The sequence below is a fragment of the Pseudorasbora parva genome, chromosome 6 (assembly GCF_024679245.1).
Source record: "Pseudorasbora parva isolate DD20220531a chromosome 6, ASM2467924v1, whole genome shotgun sequence".
Lineage (NCBI taxonomy): Eukaryota > Metazoa > Chordata > Actinopteri > Cypriniformes > Gobionidae > Pseudorasbora > Pseudorasbora parva.
The window spans coordinates 2,918,608-2,937,858 of record NC_090177.1 but is presented as its reverse complement, the minus strand read 5'-3'; the positions used below and the strand labels follow the sequence as shown (position 1 = coordinate 2,937,858).

Here is a 19,251-nt window from a genome sequence, read left to right as displayed (position 1 = left end):
CATTTCTGTGTTTAGAATCCAGTATTACTGTAATCCTGTATTGTCTTGAGTTTAATAAAGAACTCCATCTCGTCTTCTCTCCAAACCGAACCATCATCTGTAAAGAATGATCGACTTTTACCCGCGCCAGGTTGACGCATATAGAGAAGAGCGAAATGTTTGAATTTGCATGTTGACTGAAATGTTGTTGTTTTTTCCACTTTTGTTATTTTGGCTAGATATTTCGTTTGTTGGGCATATGAACTGAATTTAGAAATGCTTTGGAAAAGAAAAAATTGGCATTTAATAAACAAAATAATTTTTTTGAAATGAAGACAGCGTTTGGAGTGAGTGCATGCAAAATAATTAGTTCCCCGAGTCCACAAATAAAAATAGACAGTTTATAGTTTATAATTAAGAGCTAAAAACGACAGTATTGTGAATCGTTTCATCTCTCTTAAAGGAAGAAGGAAAAAATGAGAACGTCAACGCTTTTATCGGCAGTGGGTTAAAGAAAACAGACTAACTACGAAACGTAATAGGCTACGTTTAGGCCTAAACATTAGCCTGTAATATTATTATTTTAATTTATATGTTGGTTATGAAAAGTGAGCAGCATGAGTAAGAATCGCAATATGTTTGAGACGTGGGGAGTCACATGATTTTGATCACTTCGAGTTTTATTTTCTAGAAAGTCTTTCTTAAAACATTTTTTTTAGTTTTGTATAAATTGTATTTTTATTTTGATCGATGTTTCATAAATTAATTGCCTGTTTATTAAATAAGAAACAAAATAAGATCGTCTGGAATGGATTGACGTGCGTAACTGGCCTGTTTCCTCTGCCTTTGAGTAAGGCTGAAACTGCTCTTTCTGTTTTAATACATTTCTTGAATATATGTCTTAACTACAGTATATATAGCCTGTAGTCCTTATTAGGAGAAAATATATGTCCTTTTAACTACATTATCTTGAGTTATGGTTGAGTTACTAACACTTTAGTATGAGGAACACATATTCACTATTAACTATGACTTCTGCCTTAATAAACTCATAATTTACTGCTTATTAATAGTTAGTGAGGTAGTTTGGTATCACTTTAGTATGAGGAACACATATTCACTATTAACTATGACTTCTGCCTTAATAAACTCATAATTTACTGCTTATTAATAGTTAGTGAGGTAGTTTGGTATCACTTTAGTATGAGGAACACATATTCACTATTAACTATGACTTCTGCCTTAATAAACTCATAATTTACTGCTTATTAATAGTTAGTGAGGTAGTTTGGTATCACTTTAGTATGAGGAACACATATTCACTATTAACTATGACTTCTGCCTCAATAAACTCATAATTTACTGCTTATTAATAGTTAGTGAGGTAGTTTGGTATCACTTTAGTATGAGGAACACATATTCACTATTAACTATGACTTTAACCTCAATAAACTCATAATTTACTGCTTATTAATAGTTAGTGAGGTAGTTTGGTATCACTTTAGTATGAGGAACACATATTCACTATTAACTATGACTTTAGCCTCAATAAACTCATAATTTACTGCTTATTAATAGTTAGTGAGGTAGTTTGGTATCACTTTAGTATGAGGAACACATATTCACTATTAACTATGACTTCTGCCTCAATAAACTCATAATTTACTGCTTATTAATAGTTAGTAAGGTAGTTTGGTATCACTTTAGTATGAGGAACACATATTCACTATTAACTATGACTTCTGCCTCAATAAACTCATAATTTACTGCTTATTAATAGTTAGTGAGGTAGTTTGGTATCACTTTAGTATGAGGAACACATATTCACTATTAACTATGACTTCTGCCTCAATAAACTCATAATTTACTGCTTATTAATAGTTAGTGAGGTAGTTTGGTATCACTTTAGTATGAGGAACACATATTCACTATTAACTATGACTTTTGCCTCAATAAACTCATAATTTACTGCTTATTAATAGTTAGTGAGGTAGTTTGGTATCACTTTAGTATGAGGAACACATATTCACTATTAACTATGACTTTAACCTCAATAAACTCATAATTTACTGCTTATTAATAGTTAGTAAGGTAGTTTGGTATCACTTTAGTATGAGGAACACATATTCACTATTAACTATGACTTTAACCTCAATAAACTCATAATTTACTGCTTATTAATAGTTAGTAAGGTAGTTTGGTATCACTTTAGTATGAGGAACACATATTAACTATTAACTATGACTTATTAATAGTTAGTGAGGTAGTTTGGTATCACTTTAGTATGGGGAACACATATTCACTATTAACTATGACTTATTAATAGTTAGTGAGGTAGTTTGGTATCACTTTAGTATGGGGAACACATATTAACTATTAACTATGACTTATTAATAGTTAGTGAGGTAGTTTGGTATCACTTTAGTATGAGGAACACATATTCACTATTAACTATGACTTTAACCTCAATAAACTCATAATTTACTGCTTATTAATAGTTAGTGAGGTAGTTTGGTATCACTTTAGTATGAGGAACACATATTCACTATTAACTATGACTTCTGCCTCAATAAACTCATAATTTACTGCTTATTAATAGTTAGTAAGGTAGTTTGGTATCACTTTAGTATGAGGAACACATATTCACTATTAACTATGACTTCTGCCTCAATAAACTCATAATTTACTGCTTATTAATAGTTAGTGAGGTAGTTTGGTATCACTTTAGTATGAGGAACACATATTCACTATTAACTATGACTTTAACCTCAATAAACTCATAATTTACTGCTTATTAATAGTTAGTGAGGTAGTTTGGTATCACTTTAGTATGAGGAACACATATTCACTATTAACTATGACTTCTGCCTCAATAAACTCATAATTTACTGCTTATTAATAGTTAGTAAGGTAGTTTGGTATCACTTTAGTATGAGGAACACATATTCACTATTAACTATGACTTCTGCCTCAATAAACTCATAATTTACTGCTTATTAATAGTTAGTGAGGTAGTTTGGTATCACTTTAGTATGAGGAACACATATTCACTATTAACTATGACTTTTGCCTCAATAAACTCATAATTTACTGCTTATTAATAGTTAGTAAGGTAGTTTGGTATCACTTTAGTATGAGGAACACATATTCACTATTAACTATGACTTTAACCTCAATAAACTCATAATTTACTGCTTATTAATAGTTAGTAAGGTAGTTTGGTATCACTTTAGTATGAGGAACACATATTCACTATTAACTATGACTTTAACCTCAATAAACTCATAATTTACTGCTTATTAATAGTTAGTGAGGTAGTTTGGTATCACTTTAGTATGAGGAACACATATTCACTATTAACTATGACTTTAGCCTCAATAATCTCATAATTTACTGCTTATTAATAGTTAGTAAGGTAGTTTGGTATCACTTTAGTATGAGGAACACATATTCACTATTAACTATGACTTTAACCTCAATAAACTCATAATTTACTGCTTATTAATAGTTAGTGAGGTAGTTTGGTATCACTTTAGTATGAGGAACACATATTCACTATTAACTATGACTTTAACCTCAATAAACTCATAATTTACTGCTTATTAATAGTTAGTAAGGTAGTTTGGTATCACTTTAGTATGAGGAACACATATTCACTATTAACTATGACTTTAACCTCAATAAACTCATAATTTACTGCTTATTAATAGTTAGTAAGGTAGTTTGGTATCACTTTAGTATGAGGAACACATATTCACTATTAACTATGACTTTAACCTCAATAAACTCATAATTTACTGCTTATTAATAGTTAGTAAGGTAGTTTGGTATCACTTTAGTATGAGGAACACATATTCACTATTAACTATGACTTTAACCTCAATAAACTCATAATTTACTGCTTATTAATAGTTAGTAAGGTAGTTTGGTATCACTTTAGTATGAGGAACACATATTCACTATTAACTATGACTTCTGCCTCAATAAACTCATAATTTACTGCTTATTAATAGTTAGTGAGGTAGTTTGGTATCACTTTAGTATGAGGAACACATATTCACTATTAACTATGACTTCTGCCTCAATAAACTCATAATTTACTGCTTATTAATAGTTAGTGAGGTAGTTTGGTATCACTTTAGTATGAGGAACACATATTCACTATTAACTATGACTTCTGCCTCAATAAACTCATAATTTACTGCTTATTAATAGTTAGTGAGGTAGTTTGGTATCACTTTAGTATGAGGAACACATATTCACTATTAACTATGACTTCTGCCTCAATAAACTCATAATTTACTGCTTATTAATAGTTAGTGAGGTAGTTTGGTATCACTTTAGTATGAGGAACACATATTCACTATTAACTATGACTTCTGCCTCAATAAACTCATAATTTACTGCTTATTAATAGTTAGTGAGGTAGTTTGGTATCACTTTAGTATGAGGAACACATATTCACTATTAACTATGACTTCTGCCTCAATAAACTCATAATTTACTGCTTATTAATAGTTAGTGAGGTAGTTTGGTATCACTTTAGTATGAGGAACACATATTCACTATTAACTATGACTTTAACCTCAATAAACTCATAATTTACTGCTTATTAATAGTTAGTAAGGTAGTTTGGTAACACTTTAGTATGAGGAACACATATTCACTATTAACTATGACTTCTGCCCCAATAATCTCATAATTTACTGCTTATTAATAGTTAGTGAGGTAGTTTGGTATCACTTTAGTATGAGGAACACATATTCACTATTAACTATGACTTTAGCCTCAATAAACTCATAATTTACTGCTTATTAATAGTTAGTGAGGTAGTTTGGTATCACTTTAGTATGAGGAACACATATTCACTATTAACTATGACTTCTGCCTCAATAAACTCATAATTTACTGCTTATTAATAGTTAGTGAGGTAGTTTGGTATCACTTTAGTATGAGGAACACATATTCACTATTAACTATGACTTCTGCCTCAATAAACTCATAATTTACTGCTTATTAATAGTTAGTGAGGTAGTTTGGTATCACTTTAGTATGAGGAACACATATTCACTATTAACTATGACTTCTGCCTCAATAAACTCATAATTTACTGCTTATTAATAGTTAGTGAGGTAGTTTGGTATCACTTTAGTATGAGGAACACATATTCACTATTAACTATGACTTCTGCCTCAATAAACTCATAATTTACTGCTTATTAATAGTTAGTGAGGTAGTTTGGTATCACTTTAGTATGAGGAACACATATTCACTATTAACTATGACTTCTGCCTCAATAAACTCATAATTTACTGCTTATTAATAGTTAGTAAGGTAGTTTGGTATCACTTTAGTATGAGGAACACATATTCACTATTAACTATGACTTCTGCCTCAATAAACTCATAATTTACTGCTTATTAATAGTTAGTGAGGTAGTTTGGTAACACTTTAGTATGAGGAACACATATTCACTATTAACTATGACTTTAGCCTCAATAAACTCATAATTTACTGCTTATTAATAGTTAGTGAGGTAGTTTGGTAACACTTTAGTATGAGGAACACATATTCACTATTAACTATGACTTTAACCTCAATAAACTCATAATTTACTGCTTATTAATAGTTAGTGAGGTAGTTTGGTAACACTTTAGTATGAGGAACACATATTCACTATTAACTATGACTTCTGCCCCAATAATCTCATAATTTACTGCTTATTAATAGTTAGTGAGGTAGTTTGGTATCACTTTAGTATGAGGAACACATATTCACTATTAACTATGACTTTAGCCTCAATAAACTCATAATTTACTGCTTATTAATAGTTAGTGAGGTAGTTTGGTATCACTTTAGTATGAGGAACACATATTCACTATTAACTATGACTTTAACCTCAATAAACTCATAATTTACTGCTTATTAATAGTTAGTGAGGTAGTTTGGTATCACTTTAGTATGAGGAACACATATTCACTATTAACTATGACTTCTGCCTCAATAAACTCATAATTTACTGCTTATTAATAGTTAGTGAGGTAGTTTGGTATCACTTTAGTATGAGGAACACATATTCACTATTAACTATGACTTTAGCCTCAATAATCTCATAATTTACTGCTTATTAATAGTTAGTGAGGTAGTTTGGTATCACTTTAGTATGAGGAACACATATTCACTATTAACTATGACTTTAGCCTCAATAAACTCATAATTTACTGCTTATTAATAGTTAGTGAGGTAGTTTGGTATCACTTTAGTATGAGGAACACATATTCACTATTAACTATGACTTCTGCCTCAATAAACTCATAATTTACTGCTTATTAATAGTTAGTGAGGTAGTTTGGTATCACTTTAGTATGAGGAACACATATTCACTATTAACTATGACTTCTGCCTCAATAAACTCATAATTTACTGCTTATTAATAGTTAGTGAGGTAGTTTGGTATCACTTTAGTATGAGGAACACATATTCACTATTAACTATGACTTCTGCCTCAATAAACTCATAATTTACTGCTTATTAATAGTTAGTAAGGTAGTTTGGTATCACTTTAGTATGAGGAACACATATTCACTATTAACTATGACTTCTGCCTCAATAAACTCATAATTTACTGCTTATTAATAGTTAGTAAGGTAGTTTGGTATCACTTTAGTATGAGGAACACATATTCACTATTAACTATGACTTCTGCCTCAATAAACTCATAATTTACTGCTTATTAATAGTTAGTGAGGTAGTTTGGTAACACTTTAGTATGAGGAACACATATTCACTATTAACTATGACTTTAGCCTCAATAAACTCATAATTTACTGCTTATTAATAGTTAGTGAGGTAGTTTGGTAACACTTTAGTATGAGGAACACATATTCACTATTAACTATGACTTTAACCTCAATAAACTCATAATTTACTGCTTATTAATAGTTAGTGAGGTAGTTTGGTAACACTTTAGTATGAGGAACACATATTCACTATTAACTATGACTTCTGCCCCAATAATCTCATAATTTACTGCTTATTAATAGTTAGTGAGGTAGTTTGGTATCACTTTAGTATGAGGAACACATATTCACTATTAACTATGACTTTAGCCTCAATAAACTCATAATTTACTGCTTATTAATAGTTAGTGAGGTAGTTTGGTATCACTTTAGTATGAGGAACACATATTCACTATTAACTATGACTTTAACCTCAATAAACTCATAATTTACTGCTTATTAATAGTTAGTGAGGTAGTTTGGTATCACTTTAGTATGAGGAACACATATTCACTATTAACTATGACTTCTGCCTCAATAAACTCATAATTTACTGCTTATTAATAGTTAGTGAGGTAGTTTGGTATCACTTTAGTATGAGGAACACATATTCACTATTAACTATGACTTTAGCCTCAATAATCTCATAATTTACTGCTTATTAATAGTTAGTGAGGTAGTTTGGTATCACTTTAGTATGAGGAACACATATTCACTATTAACTATGACTTTAGCCTCAATAAACTCATAATTTACTGCTTATTAATAGTTAGTGAGGTAGTTTGGTATCACTTTAGTATGAGGAACACATATTCACTATTAACTATGACTTCTGCCTCAATAAACTCATAATTTACTGCTTATTAATAGTTAGTGAGGTAGTTTGGTATCACTTTAGTATGAGGAACACATATTCACTATTAACTATGACTTTAGCCTCAATAAACTCATAATTTACTGCTTATTAATAGTTAGTGAGGTAGTTTGGTATCACTTTAGTATGAGGAACACATATTCACTATTAACTATGACTTCTGCCTCAATAAACTCATAATTTACTGCTTATTAATAGTTAGTGAGGTAGTTTGGTATCACTTTAGTATGAGGAACACATATTCACTATTAACTATGACTTTAGCCTCAATAAACTCATAATTTACTGCTTATTAATAGTTAGTGAGGTAGTTTGGTATCACTTTAGTATGAGGAACACATATTCACTATTAACTATGACTTCTGCCTCAATAAACTCATAATTTACTGCTTATTAATAGTTAGTGAGGTAGTTTGGTAACACTTTAGTATGAGGAACACATATTCACTATTAACTATGACTTCTGCCTCAATAAACTCATAATTTACGGCTTATTAATAGTTAGTGAGGTAGTTTGGTATCACTTTAGTATGAGGAACACATATTCACTATTAACTATGACTTCTGCCTCAATAAACTCATAATTTACTGCTTATTAATAGTTATTAAGGTAGTTTGGTATCACTTTAGTATGAGGAACACATATTCACTATTAACTATGACTTCTGCCTCAATAAACTCATAATTTACTGCTTATTAATAGTTAGTGAGGTAGTTTGGTATCACTTTAGTATGAGGAACACATATTCACTATTAACTATGACTTCTGCCTCAATAAACTCATAATTTACTGCTTATTAATAGTTAGTGAGGTAGTTTGGTAACACTTTAGTATGAGGAACACATATTCACTATTAACTATGACTTTAGCCTCAATAAACTCATAATTTACTGCTTATTAATAGTTAGTGAGGTAGTTTGGTAACACTTTAGTATGAGGAACACATATTCACTATTAACTATGACTTTAACCTCAATAAACTCATAATTTACTGCTTATTAATAGTTAGTAAGGTAGTTTGGTAACACTTTAGTATGAGGAACACATATTCACTATTAACTATGACTTTAACCTCAATAAACTCATAATTTACTGCTTATTAATAGTTAGTGAGGTAGTTTGGTAACACTTTAGTATGAGGAACACATATTCACTATTAACTATGACTTCTGCCCCAATAATCTCATAATTTACTGCTTATTAATAGTTAGTGAGGTAGTTTGGTATCACTTTAGTATGAGGAACACATATTCACTATTAACTATGACTTTAGCCTCAATAAACTCATAATTTACTGCTTATTAATAGTTAGTGAGGTAGTTTGGTATCACTTTAGTATGAGGAACACATATTCACTATTAACTATGACTTTAGCCTCAATAAACTCATAATTTACTGCTTATTAATAGTTAGTGAGGTAGTTTGGTAACACTTTAGTATGAGGAACACATATTCACTATTAACTATGACTTCTGCCTCAATAAACTCATAATTTACTGCTTATTAATAGTTAGTAAGGTAGTTTGGTATCACTTTAGTATGAGGAACACATATTCACTATTAACTATGACTTCTGCCTCAATAAACTCATAATTTACTGCTTATTAATAGTTAGTAAGGTAGTTTGGTAACACTTTAGTATGAGGAACACATATTCACTATTTACTATGACTTTAGCCTCAATAATCTCATAATTTACTGCTTATTAATAGTTAGTAAGGTAGTTTGGTAACACTTTAGTATGAGGAACACATATTCACTATTTACTATGACTTTAGCCTCAATAATCTCATAATTTACTGCTTATTAATAGTTAGTGAGGTAGTTTGGTATCACTTTAGTATGAGGAGCACATATTCACTATTAACTATGACTTTTGCCTCAATAAACTCATAATTTACTGCTTATTAATAGTTAGTGAGGTAGTTTGGTAACACTTTAGTATGAGGAACACATATTCACTATTAACTATGACTTCTGCCTCAATAAACTCATAATTTACTGCTTATTAATAGTTAGTGAGGTAGTTTGGTAACACTTTAGTATAAGGAACACATATTCACTATTAACTATGACTTCTGCCTCAATAAACTCATAATTTACTGCTTATTAATAGTTAGTAAGGTAGTTTGGTATCACTTTAGTATGAGGAACACATATTCACTATTAACTATGACTTTAACCTCAATAAACTCATAATTTACTGCTTATTAATAGTTAGTAAGGTAGTTTGGTAACACTTTAGTATGAGGAACACATATTCACTATTAACTATGACTTCTGCCTCAATAAACTCATAATTTACTGCTTATTAATAGTTAGTGAGGTAGTTTGGTAACACTTTAGTATAAGGAACACATATTCACTATTAACTATGACTTCTGCCTCAATAAACTCATAATTTACTGCTTATTAATAGTTAGTGAGGTAGTTTGGTAACACTTTAGTATAAGGAACACATATTCACTATTAACTATGACTTCTGCCTCAATAAACTCATAATTTACTGCTTATTAATAGTTAGTGAGGTAGTTTGGTATCACTTTAGTATGAGGAACACATATTCACTATTAACTATGACTTCTGCCTCAATAAACTCATAATTTACTGCTTATTAATAGTTAGTAAGGTAGTTTGGTAACACTTTATTATGAGGAATACATATTCACTATTTACTATGACTTTAGCCTCAATAATCTCATAATTTACTGCTTATTAATAGTTAGTGAGGTAGTTTGGTATCACTTTAGTATGAGGAGCACATATTCACTATTAACTATGACTTTTGCCTCAATAAACTCATAATTTACTGCTTATTAATAGTTAGTGAGGTAGTTTGGTAACACTTTAGTATGAGGAACACATATTCACTATTAACTATGACTTCTGCCTCAATAAACTCATAATTTACTGCTTATTAATAGTTAGTAAGGTAGTTTGGTAACACTTTAGTATGAGGAACACATATTCACTATTAACTATGACTTCTGCCTCAATAAACTCATAATTTACTGCTTATTAATAGTTAGTGAGGTAGTTTGGTATCACTTTAGTATGAGGAACACATATTCACTATTAACTATGACTTCTGCCTCAATAAACTCATAATTTACTGCTTATTAATAGTTAGTAAGGTAGTTTGGTATCACTTTAGTATGAGGAACACATATTCACTATTAACTATGACTTCTGCCTCAATAAACTCATAATCTACTGCTTATTAATAGTTAGTAAGGTAGTTTGGTATCACTTTAGTATGAGGAACACATATTCACTATTAACTATGACTTCTGCCTCAATAAACTCATAATTTACTGCTTATTAATAGTTAGTAAGGTAGTTTGGTAACACTTTAGTATGAGGAACACATATTCACTATATGACTTTAGCCTCAATAATCTCATAATTTACTGCTTATTAATAGTTAGTAAGGTAGTTTGGTAACACTTTAGTATGAGGAACACATATTCACTATTTACTATGACTTTAGCCTCAATAATCTCAAAATTTACTGCTTATTAATAGTTAGTAAGGTAGTTTGGTAACACTTTAGTATGAGGAGCACATATTCACTATTAACTATGACTTCTGCCTCAATAAACTCATAATTTACTGCTTATTAATAGTTAGTGAGGTAGTTTGGTATCACTTTAGTATGAGGAACACATATTCACTATTAACTATGACTTTAGCCTCAATAATCTCATAATTTACTGCTTATTAATAGTTAGTAAGGTAGTTTGGTAACACTTTAGTATGAGGAGCACATATTCACTATTAACTATGACTTTAGCCTCAATAATCTCATAATTTACTGCTTATTAATAGTTAGTGAGGTAGTTTGGTATCACTTTAGTATGAGGAACACATATTCACTATTAACTATGACTTCTGCCTCAATAAACTCATAATTTACTGCTTATTAATAGTTAGTAAGGTAGTTTGGTATCACTTTAGTATGAGGAACACATATTCACTATTAACTATGACTTCTGCCTCAATAAACTCATAATCTACTGCTTATTAATAGTTAGTAAGGTAGTTTGGTATCACTTTAGTATGAGGAACACATATTCACTATTAACTATGACTTCTGCCTCAATAAACTCATAATTTACTGCTTATTAATAGTTAGTAAGGTAGTTTGGTAACACTTTAGTATGAGGAACACATATTCACTATATGACTTTAGCCTCAATAATCTCATAATTTACTGCTTATTAATAGTTAGTAAGGTAGTTTGGTATCACTTTAGTATGAGGAACACATATTCACTATTAACTATGACTTTAACCTCAATAAACTCATAATTTACTGCTTATTAATAGTTAGTGAGGTAGTTTGGTATCACTTTAGTATGAGGAACACATATTCACTATTTACTATGACTTTAGCCTCAATAATCTCAAAATTTACTGCTTATTAATAGTTAGTAAGGTAGTTTGGTAACACTTTAGTATGAGGAGCACATATTCACTATTAACTATGACTTCTGCCTCAATAAACTCATAATTTACTGCTTATTAATAGTTAGTGAGGTAGTTTGGTATCACTTTAGTATGAGGAACACATATTCACTATTAACTATGACTTTAGCCTCAATAATCTCATAATTTACTGCTTATTAATAGTTAGTAAGGTAGTTTGGTAACACTTTAGTATGAGGAGCACATATTCACTATTAACTATGACTTTAGCCTCAATAATCTCATAATTTACTGCTTATTAATAGTTAGTGAGGTAGTTTGGTATCACTTTAGTATGAGGAACACATATTCACTATTAACTATGACTTCTGCCTCAATAAACTCATAATTTACTGCTTATTAATAGTTAGTGAGGTAGTTTTTGTAGCGTTTAAGTTTAGGTATTGGGTCGGATTAAGGGATGTAGAATAAGGCATTAATATGAGCTTTATAAGTACTAATAAACAGACAATATCCTAGTAATATACATTCTAATAAGCAACTAGTTAATAGTTAATAACTGAACCTTAAAATAAAGTGTTACCAAAACTTTTTAGCTCACAGTTTTCCTGCATGCTTCCTTTGTCCAATCAGTGACACTAGCAACACAAATATGCAAATAAGAAGTTAACCAGGGCGGAGTTAAAGGCGGGGCTTCTTTGTGCCCTTCCATGTCCACACTTAATTTTTTGACATTGCGTATAATTTTTTAAAAGATGTTTAAACATTCATTTAGTTTTATTGAATTAAACTGAACTTAATGGAGCTGGATGATGACATTGTTAGACATGATTGTCTTCTTTAAAATAAATAAAACCCTTAAATAAACTGCAACGGGAATAATGACACTATTGTCTTTTTAGAGGTGTTTTACAGCAGAAAATAAATTTAAAGTCATTGGTTGCTGTTATTTTCCTGTTTATTACTGTGAAGCTGCTTTTTTGTTGTTGCATAAAGTGCTTTTAAAATAAACGGTTCACTCCGTTTGCTGCAGGTCTCCTTACCAAAGATCGGCTCTAGTGGTGAATACAGTCCGCTGAAGTTCAGCTTTAGGGACAATACAGTGGACTACGTTACAGGTGAGACACCAGCGATTTCTTAGATTTATTCAAATATTTAATGTGACGATTTCTGCAGTACCGTTCCTGTGAGTGTTTGTGTAAGCGCGCTGTGAAGTGTGTCAGAGGTTTCTATTTATAATCCATTGAGTTTTGTAGCAATGATAGACATATCTGTTGAATGCATGAACGCAATGGCCAATCAGATGTGTTTGTTAGTAGAAACCTGAAAAATGAAATGTATGTCATTAACTTCTCACGCTTATGTCGTTACACACCCGTAAAGCCTTGTTTATTCTTTGGCCCGTCTCCGCTGCGCGAGCCTCCGCGCGCTCCTCCCCAAACGGACGAGGCGTTTATACCTGTTTATGCTCGCCGTTGTGCTATTCTTTGAAACGAGGGCGACTCGGAGTAATTGTTCTATAAACCATCAGGAAAAAGCGTCGAGAAGAAGTGGGCGAACTTACACAGGCGATGATATTTATTTTAGTACAAAAAGAATTGTGTAAAACTCGATTGATATTGGCTTGATATTATTACTTGTGACATGAAAACAAAATAGGCACTAAATTAACGATCTCTTAAATATTTCCTAATTTCACTAAACTTTAATGTCGTGATTTATTTATTTATTTGATTAAACCTGGATCTTTATTTAAAATGGAGTATTTATGTTTTTGTAGGCTCATTTAGTAAATATAAGCACCTCATTTGTATGTGCAAACTGGTGCCTGTGTGATTCGCAGACACCTCGTTCATCTTTGGGTGCAGAGCTTTGCGCGGAATTACAAAAAATGCGCTGCTCACCGCCAGGAGAAATGGGGTCTAGCGGACCCAACCCGTACGACCGGCCCCTCCGCGTCGACGTCATTTTTGCCGCACGATCATGCGGATGCGCCGAGTATAAACAAGGTTTAAGACCTCCGTTCATCTTCACACACAGTTTAAGATATTTTATATTTAGTCCGAGAGCGTATGCAAGTGTATGCACACTATACTGTCCATGTCCAGAAAGGGAATAAAAACATCATCACAGTAGTCCATATGAGACATCAGTGGGTTAATTAGAGTCTCTTGAAGCATCAGAAATACATTTGGGTCCAAAAATAACAAAAACTACGACTTTATTCAGCATTGGCTTCTCTTCCGCGTTTGTTTTCAATCCTCTGTAGTGATTTTTACTTTTGTCCACCCAAGGACACTAAGTAAGAGAGTGATTGGTACTCACGTCACCGCTGACGTTGTGAATTTGGATCACACGTCACTTAAGGTGTGGTTATGAGTACATCAGATGACCACCTTCCCCCCTGTTAGTTTGGGACACTAGTCAAGGCCTTTTACCTTGGCTGTATGAGAACACTCCGCACAGGAGGCTGCCCAGTCATTTATAATGAATGTAAAGGGGGAGAGTTGGTCAGGTGATTTATCTGAAAGATTGGTGAGATTTCTAACTTGTAGAGCCTTTTCTGCCTTATCAGCACAAGGAAGACACAATTGTAATAAAATAGATTTTATTAACAAAAGATAAACAGAACAATTAACACAACTACTAAATGAATACAATGAATGATAAAGGAATAAAGTGCGTAAAATGCATAAAATACATGTGAGTAAGTAAAGTGTGGCTATAGAAGAGTTACGTTATCTTATGGAAAGATAAACTGTTGTTTCTCTGAAATTAAGGTGAATAACCTTATTATGTATCAAACAAATAAACGAAAGATTATTTGTTATTAACTAGCATCAGTTATATTACCTCTAATGTAAATTAGAAAATCATATACTGATAATATACAACAATGCCAAGGTCTCTAGAAAGAGGTTTGGTTAAGTGATATTTACGTTCCACGTGGTTGAGTAAGCAGTCCGATGGTGATGACTTCTTCTAATGGTTTTGCTGGGAGACAGTGCAGTGAAGAAAGGAGCTGGAATCTGTTTCAACAGCCTTGAACACGAAGGTCTGTGGGATGCTGATCTCCTGGGGCACCAAAGGGTCCTAAAATCTGGAACACGCAGATGAGGCCCTGAAGTAGGTGCAGAAGGTCCTTAATCTGGAACACGCAGAAGAAGGAACCTTGAAGTGAAGGTTTGCTCTCCTGAGCTTAACCTTGTTGCAAATGTCTCTGTGTGTCTTCTGCCTCTTTGGACCAGACACTCAGAAGTTGGTCAATCTGCACTGGTCTCCTCAGCATGGAGACTCGGGACGTGCTGTAGTCGTCTCGCTGGACTAAAACTCTGAACGTAGTGTTGGTTAATGTCTCTTTCCTCACAGGCTGGAGGCTCAGAACATTGTCGTATCTGTCACTGCCTCACAAGCTGTAGATTCAGATCCTCGGATCTTGTGTTGTCTCTCTGGTTAAACCAGAGGCTCAGAACTTGGTTGCTCTGTCAAAGTCTAATCCTCGGCGGACAGACTCGGAACTTGGTGAACTGTTTGTCTCTCGGATGTGGAGACTCAGAACCTGGTTGCTCTGTCACAGTCTAATCCTCAACGGACAGACTCAGAACTTGGTGAACTGTTTGTCTCTCACATGGAGAAGACTCAGAAACTGGTTGCTCTGTCACAGTCTAATCCTCAAGGGACAGACTCAGAACAAGGAGTGTCTATTGAAAGGGTACCTTTATCCTTTTCCGAATAGGAGGAGATTGCAATTTGGCGCTTCTCCATTCCAGTGTTACTATTGGCTGCTGGCACCAGAGAGGGCACACAGTGTGGCCCACCCTTCTTTCCCCTGTGGAACTCATTTGCATACTGTACACAGTTAGATGTCTTTAAAGAGTCTTTAAAGTTCATCAATGCATTTCTCACTTTCCAAACCACCATCAGAATACCCTTGGCAATATACTAAACAAATAGACACCAAACATGCTGGAAAAAGATTGAACTGTCATGTGTTCATTTATTTGTTCATTAACAGCTGAATTTGTGGAAGATGTTGCATTACAAATAGCTGTCACTGAGAATACTTATTTCTCTGAATAAGTATGAGATGGATGTGTGTAGTTTACACCAGTCTTAAGGTTTCCAAACATAGTTGTGAATGGATTTGGATGGATCAGTTTTGGTCTTTCTTTGTTTCACCCACTACTGCTGAAGTCCCGAGGAATGTTTATGGCCGTCACAAATCAGGTCATTAGGGATCCATCTCTAGATGGGTGAAGGGCAGAAACTGCATGTGGACCAATGAGAAGTCCTGTCCTTCCTGGGCTTGGAACTAGAGGTCTTCTTCTTGCCCTCAAAGAGGTGTCTGGATGTTGTCCAAGCATCTTTATCTGATGGGTTGGACATCTTGTTTGTGCTAGTCCAACAAGATCCAATCAAAATGGAGCAAACCTTTGTCCACTGTTATGGGCAAAGAGGGGCCCGGCCATAAACTGGGCCCTGGAATTCTGCTGTCCACTACACCTCAAATAAAGATTCAAACGGTTATGAATCAGCGAATCGATTCATGTTTCGGATCGCGTGTCAAACTGCTGAAATCACGAGACGTTGGCGATCCGAATCATGAATCATGATGAAATCTGTTTCCGGCGTGCAAAGATTCTGTGTGGGCTTATGAGCAAGTAAATGATTATAGATTTAAAAGTTTAGGGTGAAATAATGCATTATTGTGCACCTCCAAAAAATGTTGCCAAAAATGTCTACTCACTTTTTTAAATGCATGCATGTTCTCTCAGCGGATAAACCTCCGCAGGACGTGGAGCGTGAGGATAAAGGCTGTGGATTCGCACAGCTCCGGGTGGCGTCGGCCAAACAGCAGAAACCTCTGGAGAACATCAGCACCAAACTGTACGTGGGGACGGAGGTGAGGATTCCAGAAACACACACACACACACACACACACACACACACACACACACACACACACACACACACACACACACACACACACACACACACACACAACACAAACACAAACACACACACACACCCAAACACATACACACACACACACACACAAACACACACACACACACACACACATGCACACACACATACACACACACACACAAACGCCCAAACACATTCACATACACACACACACACAAACACACACACACAAACACACACACAAACACATACACACACAGAAACACATACACAAACACACACACATACGCCCAAACACAAACACACACACGCACACGCACACACACTGAGCTATTTCATGGCAGAAGGATCATTTATTGTGATTAATAGGCTATTGATAAATGTATTTGAACATTTTATTTCTTTTATAAAAGCAATACGCCACAGAATGCACCTCTCACTGTAATAATGCACCATCTCCTGTGTGTTGCTGCTTTATTTTTCCCTCTAGTGTAGTTTGTGTGTGTCTAAAGACAGATGTGTGCTCTTGAGTCTCTTTTAGGATGGAGAAATCATTTACACAGACTGGAAAATGGAGAAAGACAACGACTCGGGACGACTGTTCAGTAAGTAAACATCCAAACGACACATTTTTACACACATACACAGATGAAAACAAACCCGGAGCTGAGTGATTTAAGATTTAAAGGTTTAAACCTCATAAGTGAGCAATCTTGATCGAGAACCTGAACCTCCAGCTGTTCCGGGGGATCCCAGCCTGGGGAAAATCAAGATTAAATCACTTTAAATGGATAAAACCATCTGCTAATAAGAAGAATTAAAACTCTTCATAATAAAAATTAAAACACCAACTAAAAAATATTACATAAATAAAAATAAATATTATAAAAAGGTAAATTGATAAATACTTTTAAAATCAAAATAAACGTTAAAAAATTACGTATTTTATTTGATCAAATAAATTAAAACTAAAATAGATGAATAATTAAAAATGAATATATTACATGGAAAAAAACATACTAAAAAGATAATATATTTAATTTAAATTAAATAAAAATAAATGTATAATTTGAAAATAAAAACAAAAAATAACATACTAAGATAAGCATTTTATTTGAAATAATTTAAAATAAATTTTTAATTTTAATAAAAATAAAATGTTAAAAAAGATTAAAAACAAATTAAACAACGTAAATTATTAAATCATATATATATATATATATATATATATATATATATATATATATAAAATAAATAAAAATATCTATTTTTTAACTTTTTTAATAAATAATTTTAAAATAAAAACACAAGTAAACATACTAAAAGGATCAAGTATTTGATTTTTGTTTCGCTGCTCCTAATGACTGGAATTTAGTACAAAAGTCACTTAAATTGGAATCATATTTCAATTTCAGCGTTCAAAAAAACTATTAAAGGACAACTCCGGAATTTTTAAGTTTATCTTGATCGTTATATCTTTGTGAGTACAGTCTATAGAAAAAAAACGAACCGGATTGGTGCAACGCGGAGTTATTACAGGTAATGCCCAGAGCCGCCCTCAGCTAAACGGCAGCTTTGGGGGCATAGACGTAACGGGTGTCTGTGTGCCTCTTAACAGACACAACATGCAATTAAAATGTCTGTCCAACATGAACAGGTCCCTCAAACGACAACGAGATGAGTTTAGCCACTTAGCCATTGTTTAAATTCACCTGTTTTAGCCGGCTAGCTGTGTCTCGCACTGATTGGGTTACTTGATTAAATCATATTATTTCAAAATAAAAACATCAAGTTATGTCAAAGAGTGACGGTTTTAAGTCAGTTTAACATGAAGCGATCACATTTGAACCAGAAACCTCATATAATGGTGTTAAATCAAGATGAATTGCTTAAATAAAGTGAACAGCATCATAAGTTCATTTTTTTGAGTGTGTATAGGAACAATATCACATCTGTGTCAAAATATATCTCGATGTGATAATATCGGTATATCGCCCAGCTTTAGTTGTGATAACTTGACTCGCACTGTAGCAGCTGAAAAAGTCCTGGAAAAGCATTTCAAGAAAAGAGTGGGAACCCTGAACGAGTCTCTGAACGGATTGCTGTTCATGGAGCATCATTCAGGGAAACACGAGCTCATCCTGAAGGCTTCTGGCAGAGATCGAACCTAATTTAACCAAACCACTGAAACCCAGGCAATTACTCACTGATTTCCATATTACAGGATATTAAGTTTTATTAGTGCAGCGTGTCTGAACTGCT

General features: G+C 32.9%; 1 protein-coding gene across 2 annotated transcripts in view; it reads left to right on the top strand.

Moving 5' to 3' along the window:
• The window catches only part of dnai3 (dynein axonemal intermediate chain 3), a 65,522-nt gene that overhangs the window by 23,134 nt on the left and 23,137 nt on the right, over nt 1–19,251 (top strand). For both annotated transcript variants that reach the window (XM_067445321.1, XM_067445322.1), the window contains exons 16-18: nt 13,094–13,178; nt 16,836–16,963; nt 17,531–17,594. In XM_067445321.1, coding sequence (XP_067301422.1) covers nt 13,094–13,178; nt 16,836–16,963; nt 17,531–17,594 — 277 coding nt within the window. The remainder of the gene's footprint in view (nt 1–13,093; nt 13,179–16,835; nt 16,964–17,530; nt 17,595–19,251) is intronic.